The sequence below is a fragment of the Poecilia reticulata genome, chromosome 2 (genome assembly GCF_904066995.2).
Source record: "Poecilia reticulata chromosome 2, P_reticulata-male-v2, whole genome shotgun sequence".
In the NCBI taxonomy this organism is placed as follows: Eukaryota; Metazoa; Chordata; class Actinopteri; order Cyprinodontiformes; family Poeciliidae; genus Poecilia; species Poecilia reticulata.
In genome coordinates, this window is record NC_088831.1 from 36,753,581 (window position 1) to 36,772,621 (window position 19,041).

Here is a 19,041-nt window from a genome sequence, read left to right on the forward strand (position 1 = left end):
TCCAAATTAATCTTTAAAAACATAATTTTTCTAAAGTTAATTACTTAAACACATTAACTGTTTCAAAATATTCTAACACTTGTAGTTTAAATGAGATGAGATATTTAGTGGGTTTTTCTTCTTTTTTCTTCGAAGTTGGATTCTTATTCACGTCTCACCTTCAGCCCCCTGCTGGTGATTATAGAAAACTACACCTCAGATAAGAGAACAATAATGTAAGTTTTCAAAGTATCTATATTTTAACCAGAGTTTTTAGTAGGAGCTAGTTCCATTTGCCCAATTACATTTACTTGAGTAACTTTTTAAAAGAATACTTTTAAGAATACTTTTAAGAGTACATTCTACCTCAATGTTTTTACTTTTACTTGAGTAATTTTATTATGAAGTATTTCTACTCAAGTAAAATTTCTGGATTTTCTACCCACTGAATGAAAAACAAACATGGTTTAACCAAATATTCGCCAGACACACACCTGCAGTTTTTGTTAGAGTTTCATAAGTTTTTTATTGAAAGGAACTGATTTAGAAACATTTTTATTTTCCTGATTTTGTTATTTTTATTACATATATTAGTTATTGTTATTTTTGTTCTTAAAATACCAAAATTTCCACTTAACTTTGAATTTTGGTTCATCTGATGGTGTAATTTTTAAATATTAAATGATTAATAATTTGATCAGTTACTCAGTACTTGAGTAGACTTTTTACCAAAATACTTTTTTATTCCAACTAGACTTATTTCTTGGATGGCAACTTATTACTTTTACTTGATTAAAAATAGTGCTGCTCTTACCTGAGTATCATTTTTTGGGTATTCTGCCCACCTGATTTTAACAAATGTTGCTTTAGTGCAATGCTTTTTGCATGTATCCTTTAAACCGATGAGATTTATTTCTTGCAAACTCCTAATAAATAAACAGTTTCTGCCTTGCTGCTGTGCATAGTGCTGCAGTTGGCCAGACGTAAAGCCCTGCCAGGTCACCTGGGCTAATGCTGGCTGGTCTTATTGTGGATAGTGCTGGCGAAACAGAACTGTCACCAGGCTCTCATCACACGACAAAGAAACCGTCTGGCATGACAACTAAGGCTTCCTTACCTGGAATAGATTGGTTTAAGCTTAATAAAAAAGCATACTTTGGTCATACAGATGCAGTCAGAAGTTTAACAATCCCATACTAAATATGTAATGTAAATTTCATGAAATAAACAAACAACCCAGAATTTGATCCACATTTATGAATTTGTGTTTTTACTAAATAATTTATGATTATCCATAGATGTTTGGCTAACTTTTCTTTGAAAAAAAAAAAAAGAATTTGTAGTCGATCACTTCTGGCATCATTCTTGCTGGATATTTGATCATTATTCTAATCAGGACTGAGACCTTGAGTCAAAAACTCTTATTAGTTTCCTCGGTTCAACATTCGTTACATTTTCAGCTGCTGCGGTTTGTTTTCACGCAGTCAAATTAACCAAATCCTTTGAAAAGCCTGTTTCAGATGGCAGTAGCGCTACATTAATGGACGAAAGATGCCGTTAAAATCTAAACAAGTAGTAGATCCCCTCCTCGCCTGTGGGGGCGCTGCACCAAGAACCACTGAAGAAGAGTGAGTGAAGCTTCCTTCTTAACAAAATGTAAACAAAATAGAGGAGCGTGAGATTTTAGCGATTGCAGGATTTCTCAACTAGATATTTCTTCCACTTTTATTGTCTCTAATATGAAATCAGTCTGTCAAACTGAAATTGCTGGCCATTTTAGAGTCATAAGCTAACAGAGCTGTGATAGTTTTTGACCCTAAGCAGTGTTGCTTAAACTTTTCGAATCGAGGACCATTTAGCCTAAACAAACACTGATGAACCACCTAACTTGAAATTACCCTGCAGTAACACATCTTAATATATGCAACCAGAAATTAAAATAACAATCTCATAACTCTCTTACTGTTGTCGTCTTTGTACATCTTAATGAGAAGTGTGGTTCTGTTTTGTAAATGCGACAACTAAACCATGTTTCAGTCATGTACAGATTCTGAATGTGTGGATTCTATGCTTTCCAATGATAGAAAACATGTGGAAATAAAAAATAAGTTGTGTTGCTTGCATTTTTATTTTAGGGCTATTTGTAATTTACAAGCATACTGAAAGAAAAATAGACTTCTTTACAATTAAATATAAAAAATACCCACAATTTCTGTCAATTGTATTTATCTATTGTATTTATTTGACGATTAAATATTTTTTTATGAAATAAAAATAATAGCTGTTGATGTGGGAAAAGCATTAGCTAGCAAAGTCGTAAAAAAAATAAATTCTCACCAACTGAGACTCGTTTATGGCATAGAGCCGTTGAAAAGAATCGACTCGCCAGTCCTCTGGATTTATCCCTGCGGTTGTTTTCTTTCCACCAGTATCTTCTGTTTTTCTTTTGAGTGACCTGGTTGTAAACCTTTTATCCATTATTAGTTTTAAACACAATCCTTTGCTAAGTTAGCTTAAGCGTCGTACTTTGAGCTGACGTCACGGCAAATAAACGGTCGATTTCATGCAGTACCTCGCGGACCACCAGGGGGCGGCTGCGGACCACCAGTTGCTTCATCATTTGAACACCTTATGGAAAAGCGACTTATTCAAACCTTTTGAATCGAAAAAAAGCATCTGAATTTGTGACATCATCGCAAAGTCACAAAACAATAAGAACAGAATTGACACCTTTTCAGTAAAAGATTAATCATTTATTGTCTGTTCATTAAATTGCTCTACAAATGAGCAACAATTAAAGGTTTGGCACTTGACTCTCTAACACTACGCGTAAGGTTCTGCTAAAACATTCATCATGACCATTATAATTTCTCGTCTCTAACCCTGCTAAGGCTATACACTGTGGTCTCTTGTACCGACTCTTTATGAGACGTGACAACAGAGTCAGAAACAAAAACAGCGATCACTTGTGAGTATCTTAAAGATTATCTGTGCAAACACCTCAATTTGAGATAGGACATGAATCTAACACACCTGCTAGTTCAAGAAAGCATTGCATAATTAAAAAAGATTAAAAACAACCGTCGTTTATATTAATTATTAACATGATCATCGTTAAAGTTACATTTTGTTTAAAATTAAACAAAGTCGAATTAACAGTGTTAGTAAAACTAGACCATGTTTGGGTTAGTTGCATAAGATGTTCAACATTTTGGAATCGCAAATCTGAGCAGTTTTCTAAGTTCATGATGTGATAATAGTTTACTGAATATCGTTACAAACAGGAGGCTGTTGTGCTTCTACGTATTTGTGACTAGTCCTGATGAGTCCAGACAGACAAGATGCATTTTCATGCAAACACTGGCTTTCTTTTCAGAAGAACTGGAATGAGTTGTGTTACAGAAAGGACTCACTTTTACTATTCTAAGACATTTTTTAACTCAGGTATTCTGTTTTTTTGTTAGAAGTGAGGGGCATCTACATGGACCGTAACAGTGAACACACGGCAGTGCAACCAGAGTGTTTACACACCACACATCCTGCTGAACTCTCAGAGGTTTTGTAAGGCAGAGACACGAATGCTGTCAGAGATGAGCGAGTCTGACGCGCATCCGGCTGAGCGACTGGAATCATACCAACGCTTGGTGAAATGCTTCACAGGTGGTCTACTGCTTTTGGTCCGGAGACTTGTCTAAGACGTTCGCTTCTACGACGATGGCAGGGTTCTCGATGTCCGCTTTGCTCTGGACCATCCGCAGCTCCAGCTGGGCCGGGCTGGGCTTCTTCCCAGGACCAGCCGTCTCTGCAGGACAGGCGGACACACGGTCAGGACTCAAGGACTGTTATCCTCACATCTGCATGTTTGTGGTACAAAATTCAGACTCAAGTCCCAGTTTAAGAAATCTAATAAAATAAAATGTACACAGACACGGGGGGTGAAACTCATTTTTGTTTTGGGCCAAATCAAGATCATAAATCCTCTTACAGGGCCGGTTGTGCCAGAATGTATTGGTAAAACCCGTTCACAAACTTAAAATACCAATTAATTCTTAAAATTAAATATTATTGAACATCTTTTCAGTCCTTCCAGGATTTCACAATTCTTTTTGTGAGTTTTTGCAAAAAAAAAAATCTAATTGTTTGTGGTTCTATTTTGGAAAGATTTGTGCTTATTTATATCAGTAAACGCAACTTTATTATTCGCTGACATTAGTTAAAGCTCAGGTAGCTGTTTAGTAGAAATCTGTTATAAACTACCAATTATGTATTAGTGCAAAAAAAGTGGAGGTATTTGTTGAATTTGTGTGAATTTCCATGATAATTTGCAAAAAACTGATTGATATAATTTGGCAGTAAACAGAAAAACTGCATTGATATGATTAATAAAATTATATTTAAGCCCAATTAGTGTTTAGTCTAGAATGTAGAGAGCCACATAAAAAGCTGTGGCAGGCTGGATTTGGCCCGCGGTCCTCGAGTTTGACACGTGACAAAGAGGATACATACATACTAAAAGAGAGTATATAAATATAAATTTTCACTGAAAACCTTTTGACTCTTTGTAGTTTTCATTTGCAAAATAATAAATCCATCTGGAGCTTTTTCACATTTTGTCACATCAAAACCAAAACCTTTAGCTGGATTTGTTTTTAAGAGACCAACATAAAATAGAGCATAACTGTGGAGTTAAAGGAAAATATTAACGTTTCACAATTAAAACTGGAAAATCATGATGTACATTTAAACTCTTTACTCAGATGCTCATTAAAATTCAGTGCAATTTGCTTTAGAAAGTCATAAAATTACATACAAAATAAGGTCATTTATTCTCAGTATCAATTATGACTTTGCAATTAATCTAAGAAGTATAAGGTGTTAATATTAGATAATGCAGATTAATCGTATTACCGATTGCGAGCTAAAAGCCTCTCTCATGTGGCGCGCTACACGGCCTTATACTGCGGTCAGCAATGCACAGAGTCGTAAATGTGAGTGAAAAGAAGCGCCGTTTTCAGCATCAAATTTCACTTTAAAAAAACACCATGATGGAAAAACCAAGTTTGGATGTTTGATACATACAGCAATGATAAATTATCCTCCAACCGAAGCTCAAGCAGCTCATAGTTATTTCTAAATTAAAGTCTGAAAATTTAAAATTACTTCTTGTAAACCTGAATATGAAAACATTTCCATGTGCACGTTTGGACATTTATAAGCAAATTATATGCAAGTTTTTGAAAACATTTAAAGCTTGCAAATAGGACTGTCGCAACAAGCAATAAATCATTTAATTGCAAGATAAATGAAAAAGAGCAAAATAATTTGTATTTGTACGATTTATAATTTTTTCTCCTACGAGAATTTTTTTTAAAATGGATAATAAAAGTCTTCAGTTTGGTGTTTTAGTCTCGACTAAAACTTTTTGTTTAAAGGACAACTTTGTTTACAGAGAATTCATAAATCACTTTATTTGCTCCTTCTGTTCTTTTGCTTATTTATTCTGGATATTTAAAATGTCTCCAGTTGCAGTGTTAAATGTTCATTAAAATGTAAAGTTTATCGATCTTTGAGGAAGCGTTCCTTCATTATTATGCCATTAACATGATGCTGCTTCAATATGGACTCAGAACAACAATATTTTAACTCCTGGGTCAATTTATCGTTCAGCAAAATGTGTTATTGTGACAGCAGACCTACTTACAAAGTTAAACACAGTGATTAGTCACAGCGCGATTAGTCTGGTTAAATATTTAATCGGTTGTATGAATGCAGTTGTTTTGGAGAATATTAGTGATCAAACGGTCAAATCAAGATTAAGAAACACTGAACAGGTCGGGAATAAAATCATGGAGAAGTTTAAAGCAGGATTACCTCATTAAAAAGTTATTAAAAAACAACAAAACATTCAAGTTTTGATAATCACTGTTCAATAGCTGCAAACTGACCAACTGGACAAACAGAGCATTGATCATAGCAAAGAGATCCAGAAACAAAAAGGGTACTGGATGTGATGGCAGCATCATGCTGTGGGAATCCTTTTCTTAAGCAGAGACAGAAAAGATTAGCTAAATTCAAGAGGTTAATTTCCATTCAGATTTCCAGACACATCCCATTCAAACCAACTAATGCTGAGACATTTTGCAAAGAAAAATGGGCAAAAATGTAATTCTCTAGATATACAAAGCTAATGTGCAGCTGTAACTTAAAGAAAAGTATTCACTCATATTCCAGAGAAAGAACTCCTTTAACACTCAGTTCTGTGCTACTCTATCACATAAAATCTCAATAAAAAAACTGAAGTTTGTATAATATAAATCAGAATCAAACACACAAACTACTAATTTGTCTAAAATTAACAGCACTACTGTTTCTTCTTCAACATTTAGAGCCAGTTGTATTTTACTGGAGTTAAAATAATCCCTGGCTTTGTTCAGGAAGCAGCTTGGAGACAAACAGAAAGCCTGAAGAAACAAAAACAAACCCTACCAACGGCGTAAGTGATGGTCCTCTTGATGACGTGGTGCATCACTGAAACCGTTTTTTCACAGGCAGTCTGAAGAGTCAAAGCACATCCGTGTTACACCAAGACGCTCTTTACTGGATGCAGTCAGGACTCAGGAGTATTTCACTGAAAACGATTGGTACCTTCAGGTCGTTGGGGTGATGGTGAGTCCAGGCGAGCAGCATGGCAGCAAACAGGTCGCCCGTCCCCACAAACACGGCGTTGACTTTAGGGATGTCCAGGCAGATCCTTTGATTGGTGCTGGTCCCATCGGGTTTCCCTGAGGAGGACACAGGGTTCTGATGAGCAACAACAAACCTGGAACAAGATCTTTAATGTATTGGGGTGGTAAACCATTCAGTGATTTATAAACTAACAGTATTTTAAAGCCTTTTCTCTGAGCTACAGGGAGCCAGTGTATAGGGACTTTAAAACTGGGGTGATGAGCTCAATCTTCCTAGTTTTAGTCAGAACACCAGCAGCTGCGTTTTGGGTCAGCTGCAGCTGGAGGACTGATTTAGACACTGTTGCAGTGATCAATGCAACTAAAGATAAACGCATGGATGAGTTTCTCTAGATCTCGCTGAGACATCAGTCCTCTAATGTTCTTCAGGTAGTAGAAGGCCGACTTCATGACTGCCTTTATGTGGCTCTGAAGGTTCAGGTCAGAGTCCATTCACTACTCCCAGATTTCAGGCCTGATTTCTGGTTTTTAGTTGTAATAAATGAAGCTGAGTGTTGATTCTGGTTCGTTCCTTTTTAGGTCCAAAGAAAATAACTTCAGTTTTCAGGCTGGAAGAAAACTGCAAACTAGCCGAAACACTGAGTTCCTTCAGATCGAGGCTAAAGTCCCCCACATGCTTAGACTTGACTTTGATTAGCAGTAAGTGGAACATTGATCAATATATTGTCAAAAATGTTCAGAACAAAATTTTCTTGTTGTGTTTTATGTGAAAGACAGAACTGATTAAAAACTTTACTTATTTTCTGGCTCCCCAGTGCCACCAGGAACTGGTCTCCCTGTCTAGAGGGCAGATCGGTGCTGGTGAGGACGACCGTGTCAGGACCCATTTCATGAAGCAAGTCCATCACCTGCAGGACAGAAACACAAATACAGCAAAGAGAAAATGCTGAGGACACTCAGAGTCAGGTAGTAACTAGCTACATTTACTCAGTCACATTTACTTTAGTAACTTTAATTTACTTTAAGGACTTGTTTTACTATACTGTACTTTTTACTTTTACTTCAGTAATTTTATTATGAAGTATTTCTACTCTTACTTGAGTAAAATCTCTGGATTTTCTACCCACTGAGTGAAAAACAAATGCGTTTTAACCAAAGATTCACCAGACTCAGACACTCACAGCTGCAGTTCTTGTTAAAATTTTATAAGTTTTTTATTGAAAGAAACTGAAACTCTGGAAAGGTTTTCTTTTACCCGATTTTGTTACTTATATGAATTATTGTCATTTTAGTTTTTAAAATACCAAAACCTCCATTAAACTGTATATTTTGTTCCTTCTGGTTATGTAAATTTTAAATATTAAATGACTGATAATTTGATAAGTTGCTCAGTACTTGAGTAAACATTTTACCAAATACTTTACTCTTAATTGAGTAATTTCTGGCTATTTTTTACCTTTTTATGTGAGTAAATATCTGTTGAAGTTGTGCTACTTTGAGGATTCTCACCTGAACAGCTTCGTCTTCTGTGTTTATTTTCCTCCCAGTTAACAATCTGATGGAGCAGAAAACCAGACGTCTCACTTAGGAAACGTGTGTCACCGTTTGCTCTGTGGTAACAGATTAAAATGAACTTACTCCGCTTCAAACTGGTTCGGGGTGAGAATATCCGACAAAGGCACTACTTTGTTCTTATAGACAGGCAGCAGGTTCTCTGGGACGTACTGACAAACACAAACAGAAAGTATTTTTAACAATCATCATTACATTTCACGGAGTTTGTCAGATTTCTTATATTTCAATGAAAAAAAGGAGCATGGACATTTGCTAAAGGCTTCGTACCATAGCACCTTGGTCTCCCATAACAGGATCACAAACTGAAATAAAGACAATATTTGTCATCAGGTAATAAAAAATAAAACATCAGTTTTACTGTTTTGAAGTGGAAAATGTTGCCCACCATACACCAGGCTGGGGTTTGCCTTCTTTAGCTCCTGGATGATGTCAACCACCACCTCCAGGAAGGACGTGTCTCTGCTGTACCCTTAGGGAAAAACACATAAAAAAATGTATTATGTCAATCTGACTGCTTTAAGCATTTATATGTTAAAGCTTAATATTTATACAGACTATAACTCAGCTGTTTGTCATCTACATAATAAGATGAAACAGTGGCGAAAGGAAAAGCGACAGAGAGCAACCATTTTACTACATACAAGGTGAATAAAAAAAAATAATAATAACTAGTAAAATTAAGCAAATTTGAAATTGCCAAATGACAATGTTCACTTCAAAAATGGCTAAAATAAACAAATTTTATCATCAGAAACATATATTATTGATGAGTAAAATCACGTTTTTAAGAGCTACTCCCATGCTAATGCACACAAAGGTTTATGAACTGTATCAGACGTTTAATTGGCAATCACTTTGCTTATCACTTTGCTGATAAGTTAATATCAGCAGTGTTTGCTGCAGAGATCAAGATAAAGTCATAGAGTGCCATAATCAGACTGCTTTTATCTGGTTTAAGTTTCTAAGATGATTTATTCAGAAACCACAAAAAGATTAGGCCAAGAAAAAATATTTACCACAAACATCAGATTAGTAGCTGGTAAAAGCATTTAAATTTAGCTTTTGCGCTCGCTGGAAATAAATACAGAGACGTGGCATTTGTTAAAACCACATTTATCTACAGCTAAAGCTGCAGGTTGTTTTGGTTATGCTCACCTGTCTTCCTGCAAAAACAACTCAAACTCAGATTTATGGAAAAAAAATGTCTGTTTCCACTGACATTTTCCTTCTACTGTTCCTTCCACTTTGCAATGATTAGCAGCTATAAACAAAAACACATTTTATGCTTCAAATTGTTATTTTAAACCCACCTGTGAGAATGTAATCGTACTGGTTCACTTTATTAAGCTTGATTCCGTCGTACAGCACATTCAGCTCCTCCGCGGTCAGCACCTGTCCCTTCCAGTGGGCGTAGCCTGAGCAGAGAGGTCAAAGGTCAGGTTGTTGTTTTAAGGAAGAAACAGCCTACAGCTGAAAAAATATCCAAAAACAAACTTATTTCTGTTTTTTTAGCCGAATGAGGCCTACAGGATTTGGTAAAAGCAGATGAAAACATTTTAATTGAGTGTCCTGCGTGTTTAGTCTTCCAGGGCCAAACGGGGCCTCAGCACCGACTGAATGGGAACGTTGTTGTCTGGAAACCAGTTCTGCTTTTCCTTTGTTTCCTGCTCACCCCTAACCTTCAACAAAACAGAAGAAGCTGTTCTGATTGCAAATGTTCGGGGACAAAACAGACACACAAAGACATGAACTTGGCATCCTGCACACGAAGCTCAACACTGAGCCAATAAATCAACTCTATAAGGAAACTCACAGCAAAACATGTGCTGTGCTTCACAATGTTTACACATACCATGAAGAACTGGACGCAAAGATCACAGCTCATTAGTTTACATGAAAGCTTCAAAACACGAGAGCTTCGTTTTTCCAAGGAACCGATGTTGATTTTACTTCAAGTAATTCCAATGTAAATGTCTCTAAATCCTTTGAAGGAAGCACATTCTCCACATATTTTAGCACATGCAGCTCAGAAAATAATCCCATCATCTCTGCATGTGTCCTTCTCGCTTCATCAGGCTTTTGTTTTCCTTCATGTGGCTCTGAGCAACGTTTTTACAGCCAAACTGGGTCCCGAAGGCACTAGATATCTGTGGGAAATGGAGAGCAATGCATTGTTCCCCACGAGGCTGCGCCGGTTAAAAGAAAAGAAAATGGTGGACCTTTGAAATGAAGAACTCCTCCTAAAACTATCTTTAAATTCCCTAAACTTAACTCCACCCTTTTTTTTCAGCTCGTGACACTAGTATTCAAAACCCAGGTGAAACCTGAAAAAATCTAATTCAGGCATGAACGCAAAAGAAAAATGTTAATCTGAACAGCCACAAATGTTTGATAGATGAAGAGTAGAGTTGAGTGGGGTTGTGTGAACTATTTATGAGCAGTCAACATATTACTTGCAGGGAAGTCAGAGAGATCCTTGTTTTAGAGAATCTGTAGCTGCGTTTCCATTACAAATGAGTGTAAACTTTGTAAATTTTCCAGTAAGGTCGAAGAAGAATAAAAAACACAATTTTCATTAAATAAGAAACGCAATTAGAATCACACGTTAATACGGAACAATGCTGCGAAATGATCCTCCAGTTAGTTCCTGTTGTCGTCTTCTTTGTGGTTTGTAAAACTGGCAACGTCTCGTTGTTGATCGGAAATAAACCAATTTTGATACAGAAACAAAATCATCTCATCGTAGCACCAAAACCTTTAATTGAAAAACCAGTTTGTTCGAAATTTCCATGCTTTCAATGAGCGAATTCCTTTTCAAAATGTTAAATTGTGCAATTATGTGGTCATTGTAAACAATTAGTATTTCAGTCAAGCTAACAGCAATTAATTAGCATAAATTGCTGTTAGCTTGACAGCAATTTAAGCTGAGACTTAAGCTTAAGACTAGTCTGAGAGGAATGCTAATTCTACTGTCGAACCTCACGAAAGGTTAATAAAATGCTGTTTTATGAATCTCAAACCACAGTCACTTTGTCTCGACTGGATATTAAATGATTATTTACATGGTAAAATGTTGTTAAACTCAAAATAATTAAACATATTAAGACATCCAATTTTATTGGTTCATACATGCCCTTACTTTTCTAAGTGCTTTACAAAAATGTGTTTAATATGCACATCATTAGCGGTGCACCGTCTCCAACCATAAATTTCCATGTATGATTGTCAGTTTCCGTTTAAAAAAACTACTCATGCAAATGTGATAATTTTCAAAGATAAAACATTTGCATATATCATTCCACCATGTTTTTATAGATTAAGTTGCTTTTAGACAAGAAGTATGCCTCTCACATAGTTATAAAATGTGCTGATTGTGATTTTATGTCAGTCTCATCCACAAATGATTGCAAAAATCATAACATGTTTTTTAAGATAATCCATATTCATAAAGTGTATGGATATTTTTATTTTGTGGTTTGCACAACTGGCAACATCTCGATCGGAAGTGAACCAATTTTGATACAGCCAAAAATCCTCTCCTTGTAGCACCAAAACGTTTGATTGAAAAACGAGCTTGTTCGAAATTTCCATGCTTTCATTGAGCAAATTTATTTTCGAAATGTTAAATTGTGCAATTATGTGGTCATTGTAAACAATTAGCATTTCAGTCAAGCTAACAGCAACTTAAAACCAGGCTGATGTTTCTTTTTTAGTCCTTTCCAACCAACACAAGGAATTCTGGAAATGATTTTTGTATCCAATCAGATCAGTTGTTTCTGTGTTTGGCTAGGTGTCTTTAAGTCATCTATGCTTAGACGAGTTATATTATATCAGATAATAAATCTAATCAAATATTTAATATATTGAATATTCATTGAACTCCGTTCCCGAACTGCACAGCATTCTGGGAGATGTAGGCAGAGGAAAGGCTTTGGATGCTTAACCTCTCACAGCTAGCTAACAAAATGTTGGTGGAATTAGCTACCTCTCTCTCTCTCTTCGGTTACCTAGCAACAACCTGCTGAGTAACTGGTGCAGCAGCAGTTTAAGGTTTTGCCACCATGAATCATAACTGCTTAAAAATAAAAGAACAACAGCGAGGAATGAAAACGAGATACAATAGGAAATGTCATGGCTCCAGTCTTGGCAGTAGTTCAGATATTTAAAACAAAAATCCTAATACATAACTATCAATATCCACTAATATACAACTCTTATATAGTATAAAAAAATGTTAAAATGAACTAGTAGAGTGGATTATAAAGCTGAACCAACTAAATGCTTCTGTTCTTTACCATTAATATGGACAAAATAAACTAACTTCAATGATTTGCTATAGAAAAGTGAATAAGCTGCAGAGATTCAGGTGACGAGGCGATTTGCACCTTTGAACCGACGTCCCAAGTCTAAACCTGGTCAATTCAGTCAACAATTTCTGATAATTCTCCGTCAGTGTGTATGCAGCTATAATCCACTTACGTTCTGAGAGAAGTTTTTCCCTTAATAAACAGCCGTTTGCTAAGATATTTCATGATTTTCTTTGATGGGATCAAATCTTGATGGGGTTTTATCATTTTTCAAAGTAAGGAGGAGGCGGTTCTGAGATGAACCATTAACTTTAACCCCTGACCCAGATCACTTCTTTAAAACAAACACGTCTTTGACAGTAAGACAGTAAAGATCAACTCTGCAGCAGACATTAATCATATATTTTGTCTAAACTTGTGGTTTTAAATCTAAAATAAAATAATGCATATATAGATTTCTACAGCTCTTTATGCATTTTCTAGGAAAAGATATGAATGGAAACAACCCAGGTTTTCTTAGAAAGTTGTATTTTTTTTTCATCCTTTATTATTGATCCTTCGTCTTTTTAAAATCTTTGAAAGGATTAAGATTTTGGTTTGGCCAGAAAACTGGTTTGCCTCCCTGAATAAAGAAAAGATGGACATAGCAGTCCAAACTAGTAAAAGACAAGTTAAGAAACTCCGCAAAAACATAACTTTAGCAGAGAATCGATTTTTACATGCGCTTTTGGGAGAGTAAGTTATGATTAAGATGGCTGGAGTCCCTCTCTTCAGTTGTCTGAACCACATTTTGACCCAGACAACAACAGGCTTCTGGGAAACAAGTGGGCTGCAGCCAAAAACCACTGAGTGGGACCGTCTAGACTTTCACGCAAAACACATTTTTGCTTGTTTTACTGTATTTAAGCAAACATGTCAGATCCTGTAAAGGAAAAAATAAAGCACAGCTTTGGAAAAGTATGAATGCCTCTTGAACCTTTTCACATCGCTGTCATGCAAAAAACAAAAAGTTGTATTTAATTCATTGGTATTTAAGTTGAAAACAAAAATATGAGTTGCATTTTCTTTAGCATGAAGGAAGAAGCTTACATTTGCTAGCAGATTCTCCCACCTGAGCTATTGTTCTTTGCAGCTTCTCCAGAGTTACAATTGACCTCTTAGTAGGTAATTTTTTTTCAACGAGAGCTGAACGCGTATAGAGAACAGATTAAGCACAGCCGGGGTAATTAGCTGACATCTGAAGGCAGATTGTTGTCCTGGATTTAATCTAGGGGAATCGGAATACCCAAGCACTCCACACTTTTCAGATTCGGAAACAAAAAAACTGAAACACTGAAAAAAGTGTGGATACTTTCCACTTTACATTCATGCCCAAATAAAACAGATTGAAGTTTGTAGTGACATAATGTGGAAAGGTTGAAGGAACATAAATACTTTTTCAAGGTACACAGTCAAATGTACTGTTCTGACATCTTAAATATATTTTTATTTATTATAAAAGGGACTAAAACAAAACAACAAAGACAAGCTGTAGTTTGTTCCCAAATGCTTAATGGCGTAAAGAATGAGCACTGAGGATTTGGTGAGTTTTAATCAGCATAGGATGGAGAATGAACTTAGCTAACGTCTTAGCTAACTTCTCCTTCTAATCATATGTGAAAAACCAAATCTGGAACAAAAAGGCCAACAGTAGCGACTGCACTGACATGCTGGCGCAAAATGAAGACAGAAAATAAAAAAGAGGGCGTAACTTGTTTGAACAGAAATGATTAATTCCCTGATGAAAGTCGCAAAGCGTCTCTGTGAAGGGAAGACAAAACCAACCTGTGTGATTGGAAAACTGCACAGAGTTGATGGAGTCCACTTCAAAGCCCAGCACCTGGAAAAACAGGAACGATGCAGCGGTGAGAGCGGAGAACAATAACACTGACCTGGATCGGTGTCTTAATTTCACTGAACTGTGAGAACAGTAAGCCTCAGGATCAAATTATGTTTCCTACAAAGAGGTAATTCCCAGAGAGGCAGTGAATGGAGAAGACTCAACACACAGCATTCAGTTGATTTAGACTTCTTTAAAGTTAAACATCATAGGGAAAATATTAGTTTTTAGCCACCATGGTGATACAGAATCCATCTGTTATCCCTTTCAAACTGTATTTAATAAATACAAATTATTAAATAATTTGTGATGGGCTGCAAGAAACTAAAGAGCTCAAAGACTTTAATGTTTCTAGAACCATATATGTCTTTTTTTCCCCTTATGTATGATTTTCCATAAGTAGTCAATATTATGTTTTATTATTTGAAATTGTTATTACCATTTCACTTCTTAATAGTTTTTAGAGCTATCTAGGGAAACATGCTGCAAATTAGCTCATAAGCACCATGATGCAAGCTATTTTATGTTAAATAAACATAATTAATTCAAAAAAATAATTTGCTTAAGAAACAAGAATAAAATATTTTCAGTCCAATTTAGCATTTATTAACTAAAATGTCAGGTTCAGCACCTAAAAGCTGCATCCAAAATATTAATTTCTGGCTTATATAGTTATATAGACTCTGAAGTCTATATAACTTCAGAGTGATTTGCAAGAGAACTCGTATTCCTTGATTTTTTCACATTTTGTCCAGTGAAGACTGAAAATTTAGATGTATTTTATTTGGATTTAAACAACAACAAAAACATGTCATAGGCTGTAAAAAACCTGAGACTAGGGAGAAGGCTCAGCTTGCACCAATACAACAATCGTAAACATGCAGCCAGAGCTGAGTAAATTCATGTGCTAAAACGGACTAGTCAAAGTCCACACCTAAATCTAATCAAGATTCTGTAGCAAGACTCAGGTCTTGCTACAGAGCCCTGTTGACAGGCAGTCTAAATCTAATGTGGCTGAGCTTGATCTGTTTTACAAGGAGGAAAAAGTAATAAATGTAGAGCTCTCTAGATATGGAAAGCTGGTTGAGATGTACCCAGAAATACTTGCTGCTGCCATGGCAACGAAAGGAATGACTCAGAGGGTGTAAAAATACGCACTCCACACTTTTCAGAGTTGTATTTGAAAAAACAAATTCTTAAAACAAAACAAAATAAACTACTTTGTGTTGGTCTGTCAGTTGAGATCTAAACAAAATTAAGTTTTAGAGGTTAATGCTTTTATCAGGTAATAATATACAAATTAATCTAACGTTAATAAATCACCTTTATCTTGAAGAGTCATTTGTCCTACATTAACTTTATAACATTAATTATAGTTGTAGGTGTCATACTGAGTAAAGGACCTGTCATAATTATAAAACCGGCCTGTGTTGTGCATTTGTTCAGTGCTTTAGTTCCGTGTTTAAAATCTAATTTGTCACGATAGTGTCTAACCAATTAAGTCTCCAGAGCTTTCTCTGGGTCTTTACACGACGCTTTCTCATTGTAAAACGGATATTTGAGCGCAGGGTGTATTTCCTCTTACCTGTAACGGAAACGTTGCCGACTTGTTCCCTACGTAACCCCTGACAACATGACTCTGGATAGACAAGACCCGACACTCCATTACCGTGGTTTAAAAACACCCGAGAGAGGCTGCGGACGGATTTCAACCTAAAACCAGCATTTAAAGCCGAGCGACACGCTGAAAGTTAGCAAATGAAGAGTCCACCATTGAAGGGCACAAGCCGCCGTAATGCTGCTGCTGCTGCTTGTGACAGTTTTTTTCTTCAGGCAGCTGAACGGACACCTAACGTGAGGAGTTCAATGAGTGGAAACAAAAGTGGGAGACGAGAGCTTCGAGGCAGAGAAGAGCTCTTCGAGCGGTAGTTCAGGGGATTTTCGAGTCGCAGTTGTGGTTAAAGGCTATATAAGCGGTTAATGTCTTACATGAGTTTTTAATTTGCATAAATCTAGACGGCTTATGAGACTTTAGCTTAAGACTAGTCTGAGAGGAATGCTAATTCTACTGCCGAACCTCACGAAAGGTTAATAAAATGCTGTTTTATGAATCTCAAACCACAGTCACTTTGTCTTGACTGGATATTAAATGTTTATTTACATGGTAAAATGTTGTTAAACTCAAAATAATTAAAACATATTACATCATCCCATTTTATTGGTTTATACATGCCCTTACTTTTCTAAATGCTTTACAAAAATGCATTTAACATACACACCATTAGCAGTGCACCACCTCCAACCATAAATTTCCATGTATGATTGTCAGTTTCCGTTTTAAAAAACCACTCGTGCAAATGTGATAATTTTCAAAGATAAAACATTTGCATATATCATTCCACCATGTTTTTATAGATTAAGTTGTTTTTAGACAAGAAGTATGCCTCTCACATAGTTATAAAATGTGCTGAATGTGATTTTATGTCAGTCTCATCCACAAATGATTGCAAAAATAGTAACAAAGTATATTTTTTAAGATAATCCATATTCATAAGCAAGATGAGTTTTGTATTCTTTGCATTTACACTGACTGTATGTACTTACACTTTGTGATAATTTCCAAGTAATAATAAACTCAATAAAGTTGCAGCCAGCATATTTCAGTGAGCAAGTAATGGCTGTTATGTAACCTCCTGCTATTTCTTCCTAAACAGGAATGCAGCAACCTGCAGAGAAACCTCAGTGTCAAACACGCAGTTGCTGTTTAGCAAGAAACTTTTGAAAAGCACACATAAAGAGCAAATAGCTCAAAAGTAAGAATAAAAGGTGGGATGAAAAACAGAAACATGCAGTGAGTTGTAAAAGTATTATTTACTTTTGTTAAATCAGGTTCTTCTTTGTAAAATAGCACAAGGTCAGTCAAATTGAATGAAACGAGTCTGTGAACATTAATTTTCAAGTTTTGCCAAAGATTCTCAGTTGGATTTTGGTCTCATTGTAGCTCCATAGTTCAAAACGTTCACTCTTTAAATCATTTCATCCTTCTTTCACATGTTTCTCTGACTCCTACATGGTTTGTGTGACTTATATGCATGTGTATACAACTGACAGTTATCCTGTAAATAGACTTTTCATGATTATTCCATAGATTAATGCTCTTTTCACCCATTTTGAAACTTTAGGTGAATAATGGCTATCCCTTACAGTTATACTATACTCTTTCCATTTTCAGTTTCACATTTTTGCAAGCCACTGTAAAAATATACATATATTTTTTTAATACAGTTGTACACCAAATAAAATGCTCATTTAAATCCTGTAGATGTTATGCAAGGACACATCGTAAAAACAAATGTAAAAAATTGTTTAACCTTGAATAATAAAAGTTCTTATTGTTTTTCTTAAACCCTAACATATTAATCTGATAGTAGATGTGCATTTAAAATGATGGCAATCAACAAAAAATGTCAGTAACCGCGTCTTCAACTTTTGGCTTCAACATCTGTCGTGTTATGTTTCTGTTGACCACTAGAGGGCACAGGCGAACAGAGGTACAATGAGCGTTTCAATGAAAAACTGTAATTTAACTAAAACTCACACAGAGCTCTAAGTGCACTGGAATATTTTTTATGTATGTTCATTTCAAGTTGATTACCATGATTTGAAGAAAAGAAACTAGTTTTATTTAAACAAGTCACCATCTTTAAAAGCAAGAAAGTGTTTTGGTCTTTGTCCTTTATTCAAACACTTAGCCATTGTATGAGTATAGCTGTGATTTCACAATTTCCACTTAAAAATAAACATTGAATCATATGAGGCTATTTAACCTGTTGAAAGAGTATATAAAAACAGTTGGGATATTAAAAAGGTAAAAGAAACCTGCAAGTTGTCAATGCTGAGTGTTCTGGACTTCTGATTGCTTTTCATCAGTGAGAGAAAGAATGGAGGCCTTGGTAGGAAATGGGGGAGACTTTAAAGACATGCAGGCGATCATGAATGACCCGAACACAAAGCTTTATGCCCCCGACACCTGGGTGAGGAGCACAGAGGCCACACAGAGCAAAGAGGGAGCCAGGTGGAGAAGCTGAAAGTTAATCATCAGCAGCATGCCTGCAGGGCAGCTGCAGCACAAAACCTTCACAGAGGCTTGTTAATAACATTTCCCTCACTGTGAACCAATAACTACTGTGTGTCAGTGTATTATTCTTATTCTAGATGCATCTCTGACGTTTATGTAAAACAGAAACGAAATTAAACTGCAAATTGCAACCGTTTTGGAAATAAATTATGTTTTTTTTTTGCAATATGAAAGACAGAATGATTCTATTATGGGCCTGTGCATCACAATCCAAGAAGATTGGAGGATTAAGGTTTATGACGACAGCGCAGAGAAATAATCCCTGTCAGTGTTAAGCAGTTACAGCATCCTCTACTGAGGGTCAGAAGAGGAAACGGGACCCAAAAACGCATTAATTTAATCAAAACAAGGCGAAAAACATGGAAAATAAATAACAAATACATTAAACTATAAACACAGACATTAAAAGTATTAATTTGCTTTATAGAAACAACTTTTGATGAGGCAAAATGTTGACTTTTAAACTGCAAAAATAAG

General features: G+C 35.8%; 1 protein-coding gene across 1 annotated transcript; it reads right to left on the bottom strand.

The window, feature by feature from the left end:
• Positions 1 to 3,426: 3,426 nt before the first annotated feature.
• On the bottom strand, positions 3,427 to 16,244 carry LOC103460921 (pyridoxal kinase). Its single transcript, XM_008403239.3, has 11 exons — positions 16,012 to 16,244; positions 14,372 to 14,426; positions 9,551 to 9,655; positions 8,626 to 8,709; positions 8,508 to 8,542; positions 8,304 to 8,389; positions 8,175 to 8,220; positions 7,462 to 7,573; positions 6,625 to 6,761; positions 6,466 to 6,532; positions 3,427 to 3,781 (listed from the first exon to the last, which is right to left on the bottom strand). Exons 1-11 carry the CDS (start codon positions 16,090 to 16,092, stop codon positions 3,645 to 3,647), a joined length of 945 nt encoding a protein of 314 aa, XP_008401461.1. The 5' UTR covers positions 16,093 to 16,244; the 3' UTR covers positions 3,427 to 3,644.
• Between the last annotated feature and the right edge of the window lie 2,797 nt (positions 16,245 to 19,041).